The sequence below is a fragment of the Coregonus clupeaformis genome, chromosome 17 (genome assembly GCF_020615455.1).
Source record: "Coregonus clupeaformis isolate EN_2021a chromosome 17, ASM2061545v1, whole genome shotgun sequence".
Lineage (NCBI taxonomy): Eukaryota > Metazoa > Chordata > Actinopteri > Salmoniformes > Salmonidae > Coregonus > Coregonus clupeaformis.
In genome coordinates, this window is record NC_059208.1 from 29,787,945 (window position 1) to 29,810,970 (window position 23,026).

A 23,026-nucleotide genomic window follows, 5' to 3' on the forward strand; every position below is an offset into this window, starting at 1 on the left:
ATCTGCAGAGGGGGGTAGGAGAAGGTGGAAAATAGTTTCCTAGGGTTAGAGGCAGAAGTTGAAATTTAGAGTGGTAGAATGTGGCTTTAGCAGTGGATACAGAGGAAGAGAAGGTAGAAAGGAGGGAGTGAAAGGATGTGAGTGGCGCAGTGGTCTAAGGCACTGCATCGCAGTACTAACTGTGCCACTAGATCCTGGTTCGAATCCAGGTTCTGTCGCAGCCGGCCGCGACCGGGAGACTCATGGGCGCCGCACAATTGGCCCAGCGTCGTCCAGGGTAGGGGAGGGAATGGCCGGCAGGGATGTAACTCAGTTGATAGAGCTTGGCGTTTGCAACGCCAGGGTTGTGGGTTCGATTCCCACGGGGGGCCAGTATAAAAAAAAATATGTATTCACTAACTGTAAGTCGCTCTGGATAAGAGCGTCTGCTAAATGACTAAAATGTAAATGTAAATGATAGGTCCCACGGAAGTTTAGTTTTTCTCTATTTTTGCTCAGCTGTCTGCAGCCCTGTTCTGTAAGCTCACAATGAGTCACTCAGCCACGGAGCAGGAGGGGAGGGCCGACCCAGCCTGGAGGAAAGGGGACAGTGTGAGTCATAGGATGCGGAAAGGGAGGAGAGTAGGGTCAAAGAGGCAGAATCAGGAGACAGGAGGGAGAAAGATTTAGCATAAGGGAGAGATGATAGGATAGAAGATAGAGTAGTGGGAGTGGGAGAGAAAGTGGAGATTGCGACGGCGCGTGACCATCCGAGGATTGGCTGAGTGGTTAGGGTTGGAGGAGAGGGAGACAGAAAAGGAAACAAAGTAGTGATCAGAGACCTGGAGGGGGGTTACAGTGAGACTAGCAGGCGAGCAGCCTCTAGTAAAGATGACGTCAAGTGTATTGCCTGCCTTGTGAGTTGGAGTGGATTGGGAAAGGGTGAGGTCAAAAGAGGCAAGGAGGGGAAAGAGAGAGTTAGAAAGAAATGAATCGAAGGCAGACGTCGGGAGGTTGAAGTCGCCAAGTACGAAGAGCGGTGAGCCATTGTCAGAAAAGGACCTTATCAAGGTTTTAAACTCATTGAGGAACTCTCCAAGGACACCTGGTGGGCGATAGATTACAATAATGTTAAGCTTGAGTCAACAAGTGACTGTGACAGTATGGAATTCAAATGAGATGGACAGGCGAGAGGGAGAAAAGAGAAAATCTCCACTTAGTAGAAATGAGTAGACCTGTGCCACCACAGGTTTACTCTACACCACAGGTCGACCAGATGCTCTCGGACTATGAGAAAAAACATAGTCAGTTGAAGAAAGAGCAGCTGGAGTAGCAGTGATCCATGTCTCCTTCAGGGCCAAAAAGCCAAGGGACTGAAGGGCAGCGTAGGCTGAGATTAACTTGGCATTCTTGACCGCAGATCGGCAGTTCCAAACGCTGCCAGAGACCCAAAATTCCACATGGGTTGTGCGTGCAATGTACACTAAATTAGAAAGGTTGCAGCCAAGGGGTGGGGAGCGTCTGTAAAGCCTACAGGGAGAGGTGTGAACGGGTATAGAAAACACACATATAGTTGACAAAGCTAAAAAAGAGCAAAATGAGATCATCTGTAAATAACTAGGTAAAATACTCAAGTGAGAGAGTGGTGTGGAGCCTTCCTCGAACAACACCCAAGAACAACTCGGCAGAACCGTCTTAGTTTCGTCGACATTCTTAGTTTGCGACAAAACAGCCACTGACACGACCACCGCTTACAGCTGCCGCTGAGAAACCAGGGGAGACTGAAGAACTAACACTAATTTCTAATTGCCTAGCAGAGGTGGAGAGCACACCTCCCTGTACTAATTGTTGATTGCCTAGTAGAGGTGAAACCACTCCCCCTCCAATAAAGCCACTGATTACCAAAACAAGTCACAAATTGCCCTGCCCCTTGATCCTGGTTGATGTGTCAACAACTATCTGCAAATTATGAGCAGTCAGCAGTTCACACACCAAGTAGGCCACTGGGAAGACAGGCCGCACTTAAAGTAGATGGCCCTTGCTAGCAAAAAGACAGTACTAGACCACAACAGATAAAGACAAAACAAATATATTTATAGTTAGTGACCATGCCTGTGTGTCTACAACACTCTCCTCTCTCCCTTCATCCGTCACTCCTCTACTCTCATCCATCTCTACCCCTTCTATCTCTCAATGCTCACTCCTCTCATGAACTCTACAACACTACAGTATCTGTTCTGCATTAGTTCTTTATTTTAGCAGGTCACATTCAGATTGGAACTTCTTTCTAAAGTGAGCATGGGTCATGAAGGGAAGCACACAGTCATGTTATTATTACAATATAATCAGATTAACAGGAGAAAAATACAGAAAACAAACAGCATTCAAGTTGTATTTTTTCTGGTTCATTCCAGGACAATGGAAACAAAGCTTGAGTCGACATGTCAATCACTCCTTTTTAATACAGAAAACAATTCAGCACTAATATGACAGAGAGAGAGGTCATATGATTCTGGGAAACTCGGGGTTGAACAGAAGAAAGGCACTTCTGAGAACACGATACAGACAATATCTAGCGAGAGAGAGATTCAGAGAAAACTCAAGGGCCCATTCATCCTCTCTCAAGGGCCCATCGACTGACGCACTCGCAACTCTGCTGCTTTTCAACCAAGTGTTGCATCTGGTCTAGTTTGTGAGGTGTACAGAGATACAGTGCCTTGCAAAAGTATTCATCCACCTTGCCGTTTTTCCTATTTTGTTGCATTACAACCAGTAATTTAAATGGATTTTTATTTGGATTTCATGTAATGGACATACACAAAATAGTCCAAATTGGTGAAGTGAAATGAAAAAAATTACTTGTTTCAAAAAAGTTAAAAAGGGAAAAGTGGTACGTGCATATGTATTCACCCCCTTTGCTATGAAGCCCCTAAATACGATCTGGTGCAACCAATTACCTTCAGAAGTCACATAATTAGTTAAATAAAGTCCACCTGGGTGCAATCTAAGTGTCACATGATCTGTCACATGATCTCAGTATATATACACCTGTTCTGAAAGGCCCCAGTCTGCAACACCACTTATAGCAAGGGGCACCACCAAGCATGCGGCACCATGAAGACCAAGGAGCTCTCCAAACAGGGCAGGGACAAAGTTGTGGAGAAGTACAGATCAGGGTTGGGTTATAAAGAAATATCCGAAACTTTGAACATCCAACGGAGCACCATTAAATCCATTATTCAAAAATGGAAAGAATATGGCACAGCAACAAACCTGCCAAGAAAGGGCCATCCACCAAAACTCACGGACCAGGCAAGGAGGGCATTAATCAGAGAGGCAACAAAGAGACCAAAGATAACCCTGAAGGAGCTGCCAAGCTCCACAGCGGAGATTGGAGTATCTGTCCATAGGACCACTTTAAGCCGTACACTCCACAGAGCTGGGCTTTACGGAAGAGTGGCCAGAAAAAAGCCATTGCTTAAAGAAAAAAATAAGCAAACACGTTTGGTGTTCGCCAAAAGGCATGTGGAAGACTTCCCAAACATATGGAAGAAGGTACTCTGGTCAGATGAGACTAAAATTGAGCTTTTTGGCCATCAAGGAAAACGCAATGTCTGGCGCAAACCCAACACCTCTCATCACCCCGAGAACACCATCCCCACAGTGAAGCATGGTGGTGGCAGCATCATGCTGTTGGGATGTTTTTCGTCGGCAATAACCCTAAGCATACTGCTAAAGCAACACTCGAGTGGTTTAAGTGGAAACATTTAAATGTCTTGGAATGGCCTAGTCAAAGCCCAGACGTCAATCCAATTGTGACTCTGGAGCAGTTTTGCCTTGAAGAATGGGCAAAAATCCCAGTGGATGTGCCAAGCTTATAGAGACATACCCCAAGAGACTTGCAGCTGTAATTGCTGCAAAAGGTAGCTCTACAAAGTATTGACTTTGGGGTTGGTGAATAGTTATGCACGCTCAAGTTTTCTGTTTTTTTTGTATTATTTCTTGTTTGTTTCACAAAAAAAATATTTTGCATCTTCAAAGTGGTAGGCATGTTGTGTAAATCAAATGATACAAACCCCCAAAAAATCAATTTTAATTCCAGGTTGTAAGGCAACAAAACAGGAAAAATGCCAAGTGAATACTTTCGCAAGCCACTGTCGGTAAGAGGTCTTTATAAACTACATCTTTATAAACTTTACCTTTACTTAATGTCCGAGTTAATAGTGTTCTATAAAAGAGAAAGGTATGCAGTCTAAACGCCATTTACACACTTTTATTTTGCCCGAGCGTTTCCCCACCTATCGCAGAAAAATGAATTGGAAATATAGGGAGCGTTACTTTATTCACCGCGAACGTCTCTCAGCGTTTACTAACCTACTGTTTAACCACTAGATCACTGGTAGAGAGAGGGGTGTGGTCAATGTACCATGGCGTCCTCTTCCTCATCCTCATGCTGGGCTCAGTCTTCGTCCAGGGCAGGTTCTGCCTCCCCCTCTGTCTCCCCCCCCAGTTCCCCCAGGAGCTGCTCCATGTGCTCCAGTATGGGGCTGTCATTATAGCACAACTTCACGTACAGCTGGAGAGAGAGAGACACACACAGAAAAAAACATTTGTTACATTCATACACGTTTCCACTAGGACTTCATGGGAAAACTGCTACCACATGCCACTTTCCTGGTGTATTGGCCTCAGTGAAATACGCTGTGAAGCCTATTGTGGAGGGGGCCAGTAGATTTCCCTGTGTATAATACTCTGCCTGCCTGAGTGGAAGCACTAGACTGATAACAGAACAACCCACTATCACACACACACTACAGCAATCACAACACAGAAACACACACACACACACACACTGGTGCAACACAACACAAAAAAACTGATTAATTACTTTCGCTCCAAAATGAAACTTCTCCTCTCGTCCGCAGTGATGGAGATAAACAGGTCTGGGAATCTTGGCTGAACTACATTAGTCTGCTTCATCCATGCACACACGTGCAAGCACACACACACACACACCAGGGTTTCTGTTATCCATAACTGCCTGCTTTTGAACGATAAAAAAAAATGAAAAGCCCATAAATTACGGACTCTGACATTGCTCATTCTGATATTTCCAGCCAGGTCAGCTTTCTTAATTTTTTGTTTCTTCTTTCTTCTTTCTTATTTGTGTTTTAGTATTGTACTGTTAGACTCTTACTGCATTTATGGAGCTAGAAACATAAGAATTTCACTCCACCTGCTTTAACATCTGCTAATCTGTTTAGGCGACAAATAAACTTTAATTTGATATGGAACCACATGCATCATTTGCACTGTTTAGAATGGTGTATTCCCACAAATTGCATTTTGGCAAATGTTTGAAAATGACGTTTTTTTGGCTGCTTTACAGGAGTTGCATGTTCTTAAGATGAATTATCATAATCAAAATGTGATGTATGTCATTCTGTGCACAGTGGGTTGATGCCCTAATGGGTTACGCACCAAATGCAGGAGTTGCATGTTCTGTTAAGATGAATTACCTGGAACCCAAAAGTGTTCTACCTGGAACCAAAAAGGGTTCTCCTATAAGGACAACCCAAATAACCCTTTTTTCTAAGCGTGTACTCTTTAATACTCACCTATCTCAACCCTCTCTTCCTACATTCTGCTTCTATAAAACCTTATAAAGTCATTGAGCGAGAAACATTGTGTTTGAGAGGTGTGTGTAAACACTCACCTCGCAACCCTCACTCTCCTCTCTCTCTTCATCTGACACTCCTCTCCTCTCCCCTCTCCTTTCTGTTAGCTAACTAAATAGCTAACAAAATGGCTACATGGACTATCAGAGTTGACCCTTGTATTTAATTATTATCTATGCACACTCACAGGGCCCTACACACATACAGTACAAACACTCACTCCATCATTTGCTCACCCACACACATAATATGCACATACAGTGCATTTGGAAAGTATTCTGACCCCTTCCCTTTTTCCATATTTTGTTACGTTTCAGCCTTATTCTAAAATGTATTAAAAAATATATAATTCATCAATCTACACACAATACCCTATAATGACAAAGCAAAAACAGGTTTTTAGAAATCTTTGAAAATGTATTACAAATAAAAAACATAAATACTTTATTTACATAACGTATTCAGACCATTTGCTATGAGACTCGAAATTGAGCTCAGGTGCATCCGGTTTCCATTGATCATCCTTGTTTCTACAACTTGATTGGAGTCCACCTGTGGTAAATTCAATTGATTGTACATGATTTGGAAAGGCACACACCTGTCTATATAAGGTCCCACATTTGACAGTGCCTGTCAGAGCAAAAACCAAGTCATGAGGTCAAAGGAATTGTCCGTAGAGCACCGAGACAGAATTGTGTCGAGGCACAGATCTGGTGAAGGGCAGCAAAAAAATTCTGCAGCATTGAAGGTCCCCAAGAACACAGTGGCCTCCATCATTCTTAAATGGAAGAAGTTTGGAACCACCAAGACTCTTCCTAGAGCTGGCTGCCCGGCCAAACTGAGCAATAGGGGGAGAAGGGCCTTGGTCAGGGAGGTGACTTAATACTTATTTCCCTCATTAAAATGCAAATCAATTTATAACATTATTGACATGTGTTTTTCTTGATTTTTTGGTTGTTGTTATTCTGTCTCTCACTGTTCAAATATACCTACCATTAAAATTATAGACTGGTCATTTCTTTGTCAGTGGGCAAACGTACAAAATTAGCAGGGGATCAAATACTTTTTTCCCCTCACTGTATCTACCTCTATCGATCCATTATCCCTGCACATTGTAAATATGATACTGGAACTGTCCCTGTATATAGTATGCTTACTTTATCATGTTCTTTTTCTTATATCTGGTGTGTTGTTGTTCTACATTGTTATTGATTACTGCATTGTTGGGGTTAGAGCTTGCAAGAAAGGCGTTTCACCCTGCATGTGACATTAAAACTTAACTTCATCCATCTCCTCTCATGAACTCTACAACACTACAGTATCTGTTCTGTATTAGTTCTTTATTTTAGCAGATTGGAATCTCTTTCTAAAGTGAGCCTGGGTCATGAAGGGAAGCACACATTAATCTCCTTATTGCAACATTAATAAAAAAAATAAGCAGATTGAGAGAAAAATACAAAAAACAAACAACATTCAAGTTGAGTTTTTTTATCTGGTTCATTCCAGGCCAATAGAAACAAAGCTTGAGTCGACATGTCAATCACTCCTAATACAGAAAACAATTCAGCACTAATATGAGAGAGGCCATATGATTCTGAGAAACTCAGGGTTGAACAGAAGGCACTTCTGAGAACACGATTCAGACAATATCTAGAGAGATTCAGAGAACTCAAGGGCCCATTCATCCTCTCAAGTGCCCATCGACTGATGCACTCGCAACTCTGCTGCTTTTCAACAAAGTGTTGCATCTGGTCTAGTTTGTGAGGTGTACAGAGATATGTAAGAGGTCTTTATAAACTCCATCTTTATAAACTTTATTTAATGTCCGAGTTAATAGTGCACTACAAAAGTAGAGAGGGGTATGCAGTCTAAACGCCGTTGACGCACCTTTTTTATTTACGCACCGATCGCAGAAGAATGCATTGGAAACATAGGGAGCGTTACTTTATTCACCGCAAACGTCTCTCAGCGTTTACCAACCTACTGTTTTACCACTATATCACTGGTAGAGAGAGAGGGGTGTGGTCAATGTTCCATGGCGTCCTCTTCCTCATCGTCACTGTTGGGCTCAAAGTCTTCGTCCAGGGCAGGGTCTGTCTCCCCCTCCTCCCCCTCTGTCTCCCCCCCCAGTTCCCCCAGGAGCTGCTCCATGTGCTCCAGTATGGGCCCGTCGTCACAGTGCAACTTCACGTACAGCTGGAGAGAGAGACACACAGTTTGTTACATACATGCACGTTTCCACCAGGACTTAATGTGAAAACTGCTACCAAATGCCTCTTTCCTGATGTATTGGGCTCAGCAGAACAAGGATTTTTCTCTGCTCTCTCTCACATACACAGTATTGCTGTTGTTATCTCAGTGAAATGCGCTGTGAAGCGGGACCATTACAAAAGCCTATTGTAGAGGGGACCAGTAGATTTCCCGGCGTATAATACTCTCTCTGCCTGAGTGGAAGCACTGGACTGATAACAGAACAGAACCCACCATCACACACACTACAGCAATCACAACACACACCGATTCATTCCTTTTGCTCCAAACCACTTCTCCTCTAGTGAGGGAGATAAGCAGGTCTGGGAATCTGGGCTGAACTGCATTATTCTGTATCACGCATGCACGTGCACACACACACAAAGTACAAACAGCATCATAAACAGATCACCTTCACACTGACAGTGTAACCCGGCCAAAATAGTTTGTGTGTGTGCGTACGTGCACGCGTTGGTGTCGCCTCAGGAACAGTCACCAGGCAGTAGACCATGACTGAGGACGCTTGGCCCCCTAGGAGCTCATTTGGAGACAGTGGATGTTCTTCATTTTCGAGCTGATCACTTGAGTAGCATGGCATATCAATAAAATGTACTTATTCAACATAAGCTGTGACCTTTATGGAATGCTCATTTAGAAAAAGGAACGCATCTGCCAGGAGTATCATTTTTCATTGTGATACCCGTTAGTTAACTAAACAGTGGTATACATCATAGAGAATAGTGCTGAGCTCAGCACAGCCACACAATCAATGAAACATTTCTCATTTAGAGTGCTCCAAGTATTCCTCCCTTCTTTCACAGGTTGGCTGCTCTGTGTGTGTATCACGGGTCAGCAGGTTCTCTGGTCTAATCAAAGAAGCTTTCCCTCAAAGCCTGGAGTCTCTGAGGCACATCTGGCCACTGCCACACACAAATGGGCACACACACATTCACTCCCAATGACGCGTCTTTCCTAAGTCATTGTGACAGGGGGTGAGGGTTTTGACCTGTGAAGAGAGAGGAGGGAAATTAACCCTTAAATTATCTCACCCTCTCTCCCCTCCTTCCTCTTTCTCTCCCCTCACTATCCAGATCCCTACCTCTTTCCTTGAGGTTCAGGTTGACCAAGTGTATTTGTACATACAATAAATGATACATCTCATTAAAAATCACAGCAGAAATTGTGAAAGCAAGAGTCGATGTGCCCTTGAGGCAAAATGAATGATAGAAAGAAAGAGAGACTTAATTTCTCTCTTTCCTTCTTTGGGTGAATCTAATAGAGATCAAGGACTTTCTCCTCACCTCCCTCTAAATCACAATCCCCCTCTCAAACTTCCCACAACTCTCTCCTGCTGTGTCTCCACTCCCTTCATCCTTCACCCTCTCTCTTTTCCTCCTGACCCACACTTTCTTTATCCGTCTTTCTTCACCATCTTTCTCGCCCCCCGCCTTCTCTCTCTGCTCCACAAGTGACCTTCCTGTCTGTGTGACAGATCACTGCTCAAACTCCAACCTAGAACACACACCCCCACACACTCTCTCAGGAGAGGAGGAGAGCAGGGTAGGGAATGATGTGAGAGGTGGAGTGTAGGGGAGTAGAGGGCTGAGGGATGGTGGGGTATGGTTAACAGCAGAGGAGGTGAAATCAATCGTAACAACATCACAGAGAGAGGCAGCATTATGTGTGTGGAGTAAAAGAGTGTGTGTATGTGTGTAAATGAGTGTGTGGGAAGGAGCAAGAGGAGGTCAAGCGTTTTACTCTTTGATGAGCTAGAGGAGATCCCTTAGGGTATGGATGGGTTGGAGGGTATGTGTGTGATGTAATGTTAATGCTGTGGCTGAAAAGCGTGAGTGAACTCCAGGAGTGGTGAAGTGTTAATAGTGTGTGTGTCAGGGTTTCCATTAGGAAAATGTGGCACTGGACATTTGACCGGCAGCATTTTAATTTAACGGACATTTGAGAAATTTACCAGACCTATATGCATTGGGTGCGTAACCTGATTAGGGCTTCCACCCACGGTGCTCAAAATGACATAACTCACATTTAGATTACGGTTATTCAGAACATGCAAGTCAAGGATGCAACGGTGTGCGTCCTTCTTACCGAATTCCGATGCGCAATTTGAAGATGTTAGAATAACTGCCACATTAACTTTTCCTCAGCCAACAAGACGAGTAACGAACAGCAAAATCACTAGCCTATGTCAATCTACTATCCCCATAGTAGAAAAGTTTACCTATTCTATTGGTCAGCTTGTTGAGAAAGAAATAGCCTATTCCAAACAGACAGTTGTGGGACAATATATCCCAAATTCATACAACCAGTAGGCCTAGGCTACATAAAAAAATGTATAAGCAATGAGGCTGATGCAACAGATCAGAACGTTGATAAACTATTAATTCTTCACATTATAAGCGTAGCAATCTGCACAAGGCTACGCGCACATTTTCGTTCCATAATTCAATTAGCGGTAAGACACTGTTGTCAAAAGCACACCGCACATGCAAGTGGTTTCATGTGACAGAGATGAAAAATATCCATTAGAAATGTAGAAAGAGGGGAGATCTAAAGATGCAACAACTACCATGGGTTGCTAATATGACTATGATTGTGCCTTTGGCTACTGGACAATGAAAGAAAGTTAATTTGAAAACCAATAGAACATGAGAGAAATAGGCTACTGGCTTCAATTGCATATCGAAGTCTTTATAGAATAATTGCCTCCATGTTTCTACAGTCAGATTTTACTTTGAAGCAAGGGAAGACATGCCTCTTCATATGAAGTAAACTGTTCAGGTTTCAAACAATTAAGTATGTTTTCAAAATGCATACTGCTTCCAGCTCATTGCAAAGTGATGTGTGACGCGCTGAAGCCTGCCTAACGTTGCCTACATGCACTTGAATGGCGAATGGGAAGCGCGCTTCAATAAGGCCTACCAGTTGAGAAATATAAATAGTAGGCCTAGCTCTTTTTAAATCGTGATTTAGAATTGTTACACACTGATTGGTCTTATAAAAGCACGTTTCACTCCAGCAGCAGCTAATGAGCTGTTTGAGAAGCTGTAGCAGCAGCTCTCACACTGTCTGACAGATCTTCCTCTCATAGGTTCTGTATCTGTATGCTGTGAGCATGTGATAAACATAACGACTAACAAAAGTACACACGCGCCAATTTAATTCCACTAAATTATGCAAATAAATATATAGACCGATAAGCATTAGTGGTCAAATTGACTGGTATTTCCAAAAAGCAATATTTTGCCAAGGATTATTTTTCTTCTCCCGGACTGTTTTATTAAAAATATATATATTTTACCCCAAGTGCCGGCTACCACTACGTGTGTGTGTGTGTGTGTGTGTGTGTGTGTGTGTGTGTGTGTGTGTGTGTCAATCATGCCTGTGTCCTGTGACAAACATTAAAACTGCATACAGCTATTTATGGCTTTATAAGGGGCTATGAGTTTACAGCTCCTCTCCTCTCAGGGTGGTTGATGTATGGTTGAGGGAAGGGTGAAGAAAGGTTAAGGGTTAATGATGGAGGAGAATTGGAGAGTTGATAGATGGTTGGAGGGGTGTCAAGGTCAACCATCATCCAACCATCCTTCAACCATCATCCAACCCCCCCTGTAACCTTCCATGAGAGGGAGCAGAAGAGAAACAGGGTCTGTCTCTATAGAAGTAATGTGGCGAAGCACATTCATCAGAGGGGAAATGAATAATGGAGATATCTCTAACGAACATAATCAAATGTGCACAGACACATACACAGGCACACGCATGCACAAATGTAATTAAATATGTACACTCACACAAACAGTGCTAACAACATAATGAAGTATGCTAGAAGTGGACTTATGTCTAAACAAGTCAATGGGTTCTAGGCCTCATTAACATGTTCAGGGTTTCTGACTAACTCTGAGACTGAACACTTTAATCATTTACACCACGCTCACAAACACTGGTCTGTTACGAGGGAAGACTCTCTCACACACACACACACACACACACACACACACACACACACACACACACACACTAGTTATGCGTGGGTTGACTTAAACCCGCAGTCCCCGTGGTTATATCCACAGGGTGGGCGGGTTTATGCCCATTAAATATTGGGTGGATTAAGGGTGGGTGGGTAGGTGGCGGTATTTATAAATGTATAAATCTTGTGCAATTCATAGCTATAGGTTACATTGGGATTATTCTTCCATTATTTGTAATCAGTGAATAAGCCTAAGCTTCGGGGCCTAACTGTGCAGGCGCCAAATACACGGCAATTGCCAAATGCTTTTGGGAACACTGGCAGAAAAAGTTAACGTCGGTCCACAGAGGCAAAAAGGACACTGTCGAAGTATAATTCAATAAGAGAAAAGCTGCGAAATGGAGAGTTTAAAATAAAGAGAAGAGAGGCCCAGAAAAGTAATGCATGGGAACTGTACTGTTCAGATGGGTTAAATGGAATAGTAACTGAAATCTGGACACTAACTGTGGGTCTATAACCTCTCACATAGTCTTATTATTAACTCCTGCAGAATTAAGCAGTTCTTGCGGTAAAATTATACACCAAATGTAAATTTTGACTCGGAAAGAGCAGTGGAGAAATACGATTGATTTATTTCAGCATCTTGTGAGAATGAATGCGCGGTTAGGGACCGTCTGTAAAAGGTGCTATCTTTATCAGCATTGAAAAAGCTGATAGTATTTCAAACACATAAAATATGCATCCAAGCCAAACTGAAATCTTAACAGAAACATTTTGGGTCATTTTCACAGCTTTTAACTCCCTTAAAACGGGTAAAATGTATGTAATTTGGAAATTTTGCACAGAAAATCGTTCTCGTTTTTTTTGTTATTGCTGCGCGAGAGAAGTATAGATGAAAGAACTTTACCGATGTCAACTGGATTGAAGCATTCATTCTATTGATGTATACATCCATATTTTCTGTTGAGCAAGGGTTTATTTAGTCTTCTAGGACAACAAGTAAATGACAGAAGAGAAGCTGCATGTATCTAATTATAGACAATTGAGTAACAAATAGCCTAACAAAATGTCAGAAAGCAGAAGCATAGGCCTATCTAAATTAGGCGTCAAAAAATTGTTACAGCATCTCTGACTGTACAGCGTATTTTCTATATTAGCGGGTTAGGGTCTGGTTGCGGGCCTCAGATTTTCACTTTATCACATAGTTGGGCGGTTGCGGATGGGTTATTAGCAATTGTGGACAGTGAATAAACAGCTGACCTGTGCATCACTAACACACACGCAGTCTTGTATAACTACCCTTGTGGGGACACACAATTCAGTCCATTTCTAAATCCTATTTCCCTATCCCTAATCGTAACCCCAAAACCTAACCTTAAACCCTAACCCTAAAACTAACCCTAGCTTCTAACCCTAAAACTAATTCTAACCTTAACCCTAAACCCTTTTTGTTCGTTTACTATTCTTGTGGGGACTTCTGGTCCCCACAAGTATAGTTAAACACATCCACACCCATACACACAAAAACACTCCATGAATTGTATACTTCACAGGGCTCTCCGTATAGCTTGTAACACAATTCTAAGACAGACACATAGCTCCTCTTGAGGTAAGAAAACAATTAAGATAGGGTTAACATTTCAGAATCACTGCCAGCAGTGAAGCTCTGTATCATACGTGTGTATTGCTGACTGTACAAGCTGACAGTACAATATCGACCAGACAGACTGACATCAATACATAGCCTCATCAATGTGTTTATGTGTACCTTCTTGGCTTTGGTCAGGTAAGATCTGGCTGCCTCCTTCAACGCTTCACACTCCTCCCTCTCCTCATCGCTCTCTTCTCTCTCCTCCCTTGTTCTCTCCTCCTTCGCTCTCTCCATCTGCAGGTAACACACCCAGCCTGAGAGATACCACACCTGTGAGAGAGAGAGGATAGAAAGAAAGGTGTGTTTTATTAAGTGAGCTCAGCTGTGACAGGGGAAACACATTTAACTGTCTGATTTCTAGTCCGCGTGAAATCTGTACCTGGAACTGTGCCAAACAGGCTTAACACAGACACACACGCACGCGCACCGGAGGCACTGATTGAAATGCACACGGCATCTTCATGAGCTGCCACTATGGTAACGAGCTGGGTCTGTGCTCCTGCAGTTTGTCTTCACAAACTTTCGTCTCCACGCGCCAATCTGACAGCGCTGTCACACACACACACACACCACTTACAGACTAAAGGACAAAACACAGCTACACACATTCCATCTCTCCTCTCAGCTACCTGTTGTATTCCCTCTCCCTCATACCAATACTGTACACACTCACATTAAATACACCCTACACAGTTTACCCCCATCCCTCCACCTACAACACATAGCACACTTGTACTTCAGAAATGTGTGGGTGGGTGTGTGTCTCATCTGAGGACAAGGATCAGCCACCCACACTTCTTGCAGAAGCAGGACATTAACATTCCCCTCATTTACTCTTCATTTTACAGCAGATAACAACAGAGACCTCCACCTCTATCAGTAGACCCATTACATGCATGCACACACTCATGCAGACAAGAGGCTTGAAGGCTAAACATAACTTTATGCCTTTTGAATGATTATACAATTATTAGAAGCATCCTTCTCATGACCTGATCTACAACTCTGTAACTTAAGTTTTGAGCATTGCGGTTTCCGAACTTTTGAATACAGACACTGACCTGTGTGTCTATTTCTGGTTTGTCACTTCAATTAGAATGTCTTTGCTTCCTCAAAGAACAAGTCTCTTTGAAAGTGTTTATGAAATATGGTCTGTTTTGCTAGTATTTATGGATGTATTAAACTAAGCACACACACAGACACACACACTCTTCACGAGCACACACGCCACTCGTCTCAGCAAATTAACGAGCCAGCAAATTAAAAACTTCAGAGAATCCACTCAAATCGCACACACACCCACTCTCTTAACGATAAGTCTACAGTACAGTAGGTAGGTGTCAATCAGTCCTCTTGGACGAGACAACAGTCACAGATACCATCTGGTTCTAGAGAGTTTTAATCGTTTTAAACAAGGTCTATATAAAGACTTAGAAAGAGTCCGAATTCTAAGTTTGCCAAAAATGTTGTACAGGGAGTTAGGTACCACCACCTTGACTACTGGCAGCAGTTTGGGACCATTAACAATGCATGAGTTACCGAGGTGGGTGACTTATCAAAAATAATGGTTAGCACAAATACAGTTTGAGCTGTGGATAGAGGGTTTAGACTAGGTTGAGTCATCGTCATCTCCAGTTGTGTTATACAGGTTATTACTGCTGACAAAACAAACACTCTACTGTATATTCATAGAGTTCAAACTGTGTGTATGTATGTGTGTGTGTGTGACTGCTTAGAACAGGTGTCTCCTGAATGAGTTTAAAAGGTTCAGAACCCAAGTGAATGCTCTCAATCTGCCAGCTGAGGTGTGTAGGAGGGAGGGTGTGAAAGAATGAGCACACTGCAGTTAGATCATCACACACACCTCTTGCAAAGAATACTAATATGGCTCTGAAGCAGAGAGAAGCAGGTGTGTGTCCTTCTCGCTTCACCAAAATAAAATAAAACTGTGCCAGAATCTTTTCATGTGTCTATTTTCAAAGGATAAAGCTAAAAACATGAGCAAGTTCATAGTTAAGAACACTATAACAATATAGAAGAAAATGAAACCTATTCTACAAGGACCGTATCACTCCCTAAAAACACAACCCTATGGAACAATCCTTGGATAGCTTTTCAGAATTCACCGATAAATTGGTCCACATGGAAAACTAAAAGGCAAAGAAACCATGATAGAATTAAAAATGAATTTTGGACTGACCAATGTAGATATTTTCAAATACATGCAAATTAAAAGTTTCATATCTTTTGGACATCAGAGCAATCTTAAGGGAATCCTATTTGAGTCAGAAAAGGATATTCATATGATAGGTAAGATATGCAAAACCTTGAAGAGAGCTTATCCAACTGACAATCTCTTAGAAAAAAATATAAACTACTGGAACCAAGACTTAAAAAGAACTGATGTTGACACAAGATGGAGGGAATGTTGGAACATAACTAACAAAATTACAGTTAACGAAAATGTACGCTTAATCCAGTATAAACTAAAGTATAGAATTTATTACACAAGAGACAAAATCCACAAATTCTACTTCACAACGGCAGAGTCATGTCTTAAGTGTAAAACTAACAATGACTCAATAATCCATGCCTTCTGGGAATGGTAAAGTCCAAAAGTTATGGGTGGAGTTTGAAAGTTGGCTGTCAGAAGTATTACAATGTAAATGTATTTTAATCCGTCTGTCTGCATACTGTATTTCAAGACATGGCATATGAGGGTGCAGTGAGATACCCAATGGGTTGGACAATACGTTTTTCGTCAATCATCTTGAAAAAACGATACTTAAAACTGGAAATCAACCAATCAGTGCAGTGAGGCCATGTGGCGGAGAGTGATGCGGGTGCTGGAGATGGGGGTGTGAGCAGGTGGATCTGGGCAGGGGTGATGTTGATGATTGTGTGCGTCTGTATGTTATCGTTTGTATGTCGATGTTTAAAAAAATATATTTAAAAAAACTGCCATCATCATCATGACTCACCTGCACCACCTCGTCATCCTCCTCTAGTAGACCCTCCAACACATCTACTGCTGTCTGAGAGAGAGAAATCATAAAAAACTCACAAACCATAATTTCCGTTGTTCATTATACATTAAGCACATCCTGCTCCTAGCCTGAGTCGCTCGCCGTGTGTGGAGGCAGAGAGAGCGAGGTGTTTCCTGTCACACACATGCACCTCGCTCTCTCTGCTTCCTTAATCAATGGATGTGATCAGTGAGTCTGATTAGAGAGTCTCAGAACCAAGTGTTCTGTAGACACGGTCGTCAATAGCAACAAGACAGTTTACACAGTCATCAATACACAATTAAGCTAATCTCATGATTACTATCAATAATCAGTCAATATCCCTCATTTCCAATACTCCTTCACTTCAACAACCAATACAGAACTGGTAATGGTCAATAGCTAATTTATGAGTTAGAATGGTGTTGTTTAGAGTTGAAAACTGCAATGTTAATGACTTGCCTCTGGGTTTACCACTGCTGTGTGGAAACTGAAGACAGAATTATATAAAAACATTTACAATAGAAGACTAAAATAGGCTAAAATATTCTAGCTCTGAGTTATCTTGTCCTGCATCTCCTGTTCTCCAGTTATCTGCCGCTTCCATCTTGTTGTTATCGGTGGTGAATGTTTCCAGGCTCACAGCAATCATCATCCTCATCTCCTCCTCCTACTCAATTGTGTCTGATTCCTCAATAGATGCACCGAGTCTGTAGTGTGTGTGTGTGTGTGTGGCTTGCTGACACATGCATGAGGATGAAGACAAACAATGTGTCAGACACACACACAAACCTTTCTACCCCTCTCCCTCCCTCATCCCTCCAGATCTTTTCTAAAGCCCTCCATCCTCTCATCGCCGTTCCTCCCTCCATCTACCTCTCTCTCTGGGTAAAGAATACAGAGCACTGGCCTTTTCACAGAGAAAACTCATCCTACACACACATACACCTACCTCGTACTCTTCTGCCTCTACGAGGAGTTTGGCCGTGGTGATGCGGGATTCATACGGTGGGATGTCACTCTGGAAAGGGAACAACACCAGTTAGACACACATGCACTCACAGAGTCTCTCTCACACAGACACACAAAGTCACACACGCACACACAGAATGATAAGTTGGCCCTCTGACTTTTATTCTCTGGGTTGTCTGACTCACCTGTGTGTGTGTGTGTGTGTGTGTGTGTGTGGGGGGTTTAGTCTCTCACCTGTGTGTGTTCCTCCTCTATGTCCTCTTTGCTGGGTGGAGCTTCACTCTGTTTCAGGGCAGGTAGCCACGCATCCACACTCCTCATCAGGTACTCCCTCCCCTCCTACACACACAAAATCAGACATCTGCTCCACTGAACTGTCAAATCAACACCATTTGGTTAGAGCCACAGTGCCATCTGCTGGCTGGAGGAGATATTTATAAAAGTAACCTTGAGAAGAGCTGCAGTATTCCAAAACTCATCCCCTCTTTGAAATGTTAGAGTCATTGAGGAGTAAATCCCTAGCTAGCTGTTATTATTGCTCCCTAAAGATTAAGGCTTTCTGAAGAATTGGAGGCTTGTCTCATTGCAGTGCTAGGACTAGCAGATTATGGTACAATTGTATGGAAATGGCAAATGCTCTGATTGTTCAGTTATAGACCATTTCTCTCTCTCCCCTTATCTCTTTCTTTTGCTCCCTCTCCCCATCTTTCCTCCTTCTCTCTTTGTCAGATGTGATCCCTGTGCCCAAATGTATCCGCTTCATAACTAATTCTGCATTAATATCTGTCATAAGCTGATTAACGTGTGTGTGTGTGTGTGTGCCTAGCTCAGCAGATTAATAGCATATGATTCAATTTTCTCACATGAATTAACTCTTTAACGCTTTAACAAGGTGATAACTTAGCGTGAGACATTCACTGCCTCTGATTTATAGTCATACAGTGTGTGTACTGACCTGGTTCTTCTCTGTACTGAACAGGTAGCTGGCCATCAGCTGTAGAGCCTCTGGGTTGTCAGGGTGATAGGTCAGCGCTCTCTCTATGGCCTGTCGACACTGATCTCCTGCCCTCTCCTCCATACTACACACAGACACAAATATGTGAATTCAATACACAACAGGCCATTCAGGAAACAGAAATGTATATATTTGATTTGATTTTTGTGTTACCAGAGGTCAGTGAAGTAGATCTCTGCCACAGAACAGTAGGCCACACACACGTCTCTGGCTGTCGGGATCTCTGACCCCGAGTCGTGGAGAGGGGAGGCTGCTGCCTCTGCTCCTGCGCCTGCCTGGGGTGACAGGGGGATGGTTGAGGTAGAAGAATTCAGCATCTCTGGCTGCCAGTTTATGACAGTCAGTTTGTGACACAGTCAGTTTGTGATAGTCAGTAGGTGTGTGTGTTCAGACTGAAGCAACAGCTCCTCCTAGTGTTGTGTTAGACATGCAGTCAACAAAATCCATAATTAGTGTGTGTGTGTGTGTGTGTGTGTACTCACTGTGGCTTGTGCGTGTTTCTCCAGCATACACAGTAGTATCTGTATTCCTTTGGTGTAGTATTGCACAGCCTCCTGGCCTGTGTGTATCTGCCCTAGAGACATGTATTTACTATGACCCTCATCAGGACTCAACTGCACCGCACGCAGAAACACTTAGAGCTGGGGTTAAGGAACACACACACTCATGTGCGTTTGCACCACACACACATGCACACAGAGATGCATGCAAACACCATACACACTGAAGGATATTTCCCTGGCCCTCTGTGTGTCTCCCAGTTCAGAGTGGATGTGTCCTAGCAGGTCCAAGGTAAGGAGGTTGTCAGGCTCCACCTCTAGTGCTCGCTGACAGAACCTCCCCGCCATCTCAAACTCCAAACTGTCCATACACTCCTCCGTCTGAAACACAACACAGGACAGATGTTAGTGTACAGCGTGTGGCAAACTCCAAACTGTCCACACACTCCTGACTCCATCTTAAACAGGAGAAAGAGAGAGTATGTCTGGTGTGTGTTTGTGTGTGATCTACCTTCTCCAGTAGTTGTTCTACAGTATATTTCTCAGCAGTTTTCTTCTTGGCTTTCTCCTGCATCTTCAGCTTCATTCTATCTTGAGGTGACAGACCTGCCACTCCAGAGCCTGTTGCAACAGAGTCCCTATTGTTAACAATAGCCTATATAAGTCTGGCTACTGTTACTGTAGCTAGGTAGCAAGTAAGCTCGCTAGCTTGTTCTTTCCAGAGCAGACTAGCGAGGCACAGTGCCTTCAGAAAGTATTCACACCCCTTGACTTTTTCCACATTTTGTTGTGTTACAGCCTGAATAGAAAATTGATTAAATTGAGGGGGTTTTTGTCACTGGCCTACACACAATACCCCCATAATGTAAAAGTGGAATTATGTTTTTAACATTTTTAAATGAAAAGCTGAAAAGTTGAGTCAATAAATATTCAACCCCTTTGTTATGACGAGCCTAAAGTTCAGGAGTAAAAATGTCCTTAACAAGTCACATAATAAGTTGCATGGACTCACTGTGTGCAATAATAATGTTTAACATGATTTTTGAATGACTACCTCATCTCTGTGCCCCACACATACAATTATCTGTAAGGTCATTTAGTCGAGCAGTGAATATCAAACACAGATTCAACCACAAAGACCAGGGAGGTTTTCCAATGCCTCGCAAAGAAGGGCACCTATTGGTAGAAGGGTAAAAAAAAAGCAGACATAGAATATCCCTTTAAGCATTGTGAAGATATTCATTACACTTTGGATGGTGTATCAATACACCCAGTCACTACACATATACAGGTGTCCTTCCTAACTCAGTTGTTGTAGAGGAAGGAAACCGCACAGCGATTTCACATTGAGGCCAATGGTGGCTTTAAAACTGTTTTACTGAGATTAATGGCTGTGATAGAAAACTGAGGATGGATCAACAACATTGTAGTTACTCCACAATACTATAGAGGCGAAAGAAACGCACACCTATTTAGGCGAGGTGCTGGCTAACAGAGTAAAACACTTGAAAAAGAAAAGGAAAGCCGCACACTCTAGGAGCTCAGATGCAATAATTTAATATCCTAATAACCAACATTTCGACAGACAAGCTGTCTTCATCAGGGTATAATGACAAACACTGCGGGTCACTAGTTTATATAGTGTCAAAGGACATACGCAGGTGTCTGTAATCATGGCCGGGTGTGGCCTAATAGCATTGGTTAATTCACAGATAAACAGAACATACAAAAAACATGGATAGCATACGATCATAGATAAAACTTGGCTACATAGTCCCACAAACAATCCACAATACTAACCTAATTGACAGAGTGAAAAGAAGAAAGCCTTTACAGAATACAAATATTCCAAAACATGCATTCTGTTTGCAACAAGGCACTAAAGTAATACTGCAAAAAATGTGGCAAAGAAAGTGTTATGTTTTGGGAAAATCCAATAAAACACATTACTGAGTACCACTCTTCATATTTTCAAGCATAGTGGTGGCTGCACCATGTTATGGGTATGCTTGTAATCGTTAAGGACTGGGGAGTTTTTCAGGATAAAAAATAAACCAAATGGAGCAAAGCACAGGCAAAGTCCTAGAGAAAAACCTGGTTCAGACTGCTTTTCACCAGACACTGGGAGATGAAATCATCTTTCAGCAGGACAATAACCACAAAACACAATGCCAAATCTACACTGGGGTTGCTTGCCAAGAAGACAGTGAATGTCCCTAAGTGGCCGAGTTACAGTTTTGACTTAAATCTACTTGAAAATCTATGGCAAGACCTGCAAATGGTTGTCTAGCAAAGATCAATAACCAATTTGACAGAACTTGAATATTTTTTTTAAAGAATAATGGGCAAATGTTGCACAATCCAGGTGTGGAAAGCACTTTGAGACTTACCCAGAAAGACTTACAGCTGTAATCGATACCAAAGGTGACTCAGGTGTGTGAATACTTATGTAAATTAGATATTTCTGTATTTCATTATTTTATTTTAAAACATGTTTTCACTTTGTCATTATGGGGTATCTCTGGGTAGTAAGTTGGTGGTCTGTTGATGATCCCTCTAGTGGTTTGGGGGCTGTGCTTTGGCAAAGTGGGTGGGGTTATATCCTGCCTGGTTGGCCCTGTCCGGGGGTATCGTCTGAAGGGGCCAGTGTCCCTCGACACCCCCCGTCTCAGCCTCCAGTATCTATGCTGCAATAGTCTATGGGCCGGGGGCTAGGGTCAGTCTGCTATATCTGATGTAATTATCCTGTCTTATCTGGTGTCCTGTGTGAATTTAAGTATGCTCCCTCTAATTATCTCTCTCTTCCTCCCCTCCCGGAAGACCTGAGCCCTAGGATCATGCCTCAGGACTACCTGGCCTGATGACTCCTGGTTGTCCCCAGTCCACCAGGTCCTGCTGCTGCTCCAGTTTCAACTGTTCTGCCTGTGGCTATGGAACCCTGACCTGTTCACCGGACGTGCTACTGTACCTTGTCCCGGACCTGCTGTCTCGACCTCTGAATGCTCGGCTATGAAAAGCCAACTGACATTTATTCATGAGTTACTGACCTGTTGCACCCTCTACAAGCACTGTGATTATTATTTGACCCTGCTGGTCTTCTATGAACATTTGAACATCTTGAAGAACAATCTGGCCTTACTGGCTATGTACTCTTATAATCTCCACCCAGCACCGCCAGAAGAGAACTGGCCACCCCTCAGAGCCTGGTTCCTCTCTAGGTTTCTTCCTAGGTTCCTGCCTTTCTAGGGAGTTTTTCCTAGCCACCGTGCTTCTACATCTGCATTGTTTGCTGTTTGGGGTTTTAGGCTGGGTTTCTGTATAAGTACTGCTGATGTAAAAAGGGCTTTATGAATACATTTGATTTGGTATTGTGTGTAGATGGGAGAGGAAAAACATATTTAATCAATTTTGAATTCCGGCTGTAAAACAACAAAATATGGAATAAGTCAAACGGTATGAATACTTTCTGAAGGCACTGTAGCTATCACACATGATATCACACAGACAACAACACTAGTTGTCCTTTATAGCGATCTAGCTAACGCGTTAGATACGTCACATACCTCCATTAGAGCGCGGATCTTTCCTCTTGGCTTTGTTCTTCTTTTTGCCCTTGGTTTGCCCTCCCATTACAACAAGAACGATTTGCAATCAAGTTTTATAATCTGTTAGAATCACTGTAAAAATATGGGGACAAATTAGTCCACGCGTAGGGTGTGAGTGCACATGCCCAGTACTGCTAACCCAGCAGCTACGGAGAATGATAGTGGACAAACAGTTCCAGTCCCAATGAATGACAGTAAGAACAGTCGCTGTTTGAGAATGCAAAAGTCAATCGATTTGATGTTGCGTTTTCTTGTGTCTCATTTATTCAACAACCTTAATTAGTTGAGTATTTGCTAAAATTCTATTGATAAAGTGGTGAACCAAACGTCACTGAGGTAATGTAGACGGGAAAATAGGCGGGAAAGATATGACGTGGATAAATGAC

At 42.7% G+C, this 23,026-nt stretch overlaps 1 protein-coding gene across 2 annotated transcripts; it reads right to left on the reverse strand.

Annotated features, from left to right (window-relative positions):
- Positions 1–4,099: 4,099 nt before the first annotated feature.
- LOC121586254 (probable assembly chaperone of rpl4) lies at positions 4,100–22,963 on the reverse strand. Of its 2 annotated transcripts, none has more exons than XM_041902806.2 (11): positions 22,599–22,963; positions 19,547–19,656; positions 19,270–19,416; positions 19,018–19,170; positions 18,689–18,810; positions 18,476–18,599; positions 17,755–17,859; positions 17,501–17,569; positions 16,525–16,578; positions 13,661–13,813; positions 4,100–4,555 (listed from the first exon to the last, which is right to left on the reverse strand). In XM_041902806.2, exons 1-11 carry the CDS (start codon positions 22,663–22,665, stop codon positions 4,439–4,441), a joined length of 1,221 nt encoding a protein of 406 aa, XP_041758740.1. In that variant the 5' UTR covers positions 22,666–22,963; the 3' UTR covers positions 4,100–4,438. The 2 variants fall into 2 exon arrangements, with proteins under 2 accessions (XP_041758740.1, XP_041758739.2); XM_041902805.2 differs by lacking the exon at positions 4,100–4,555 and adding an exon at positions 6,979–7,853.
- Between the last annotated feature and the right edge of the window lie 63 nt (positions 22,964–23,026).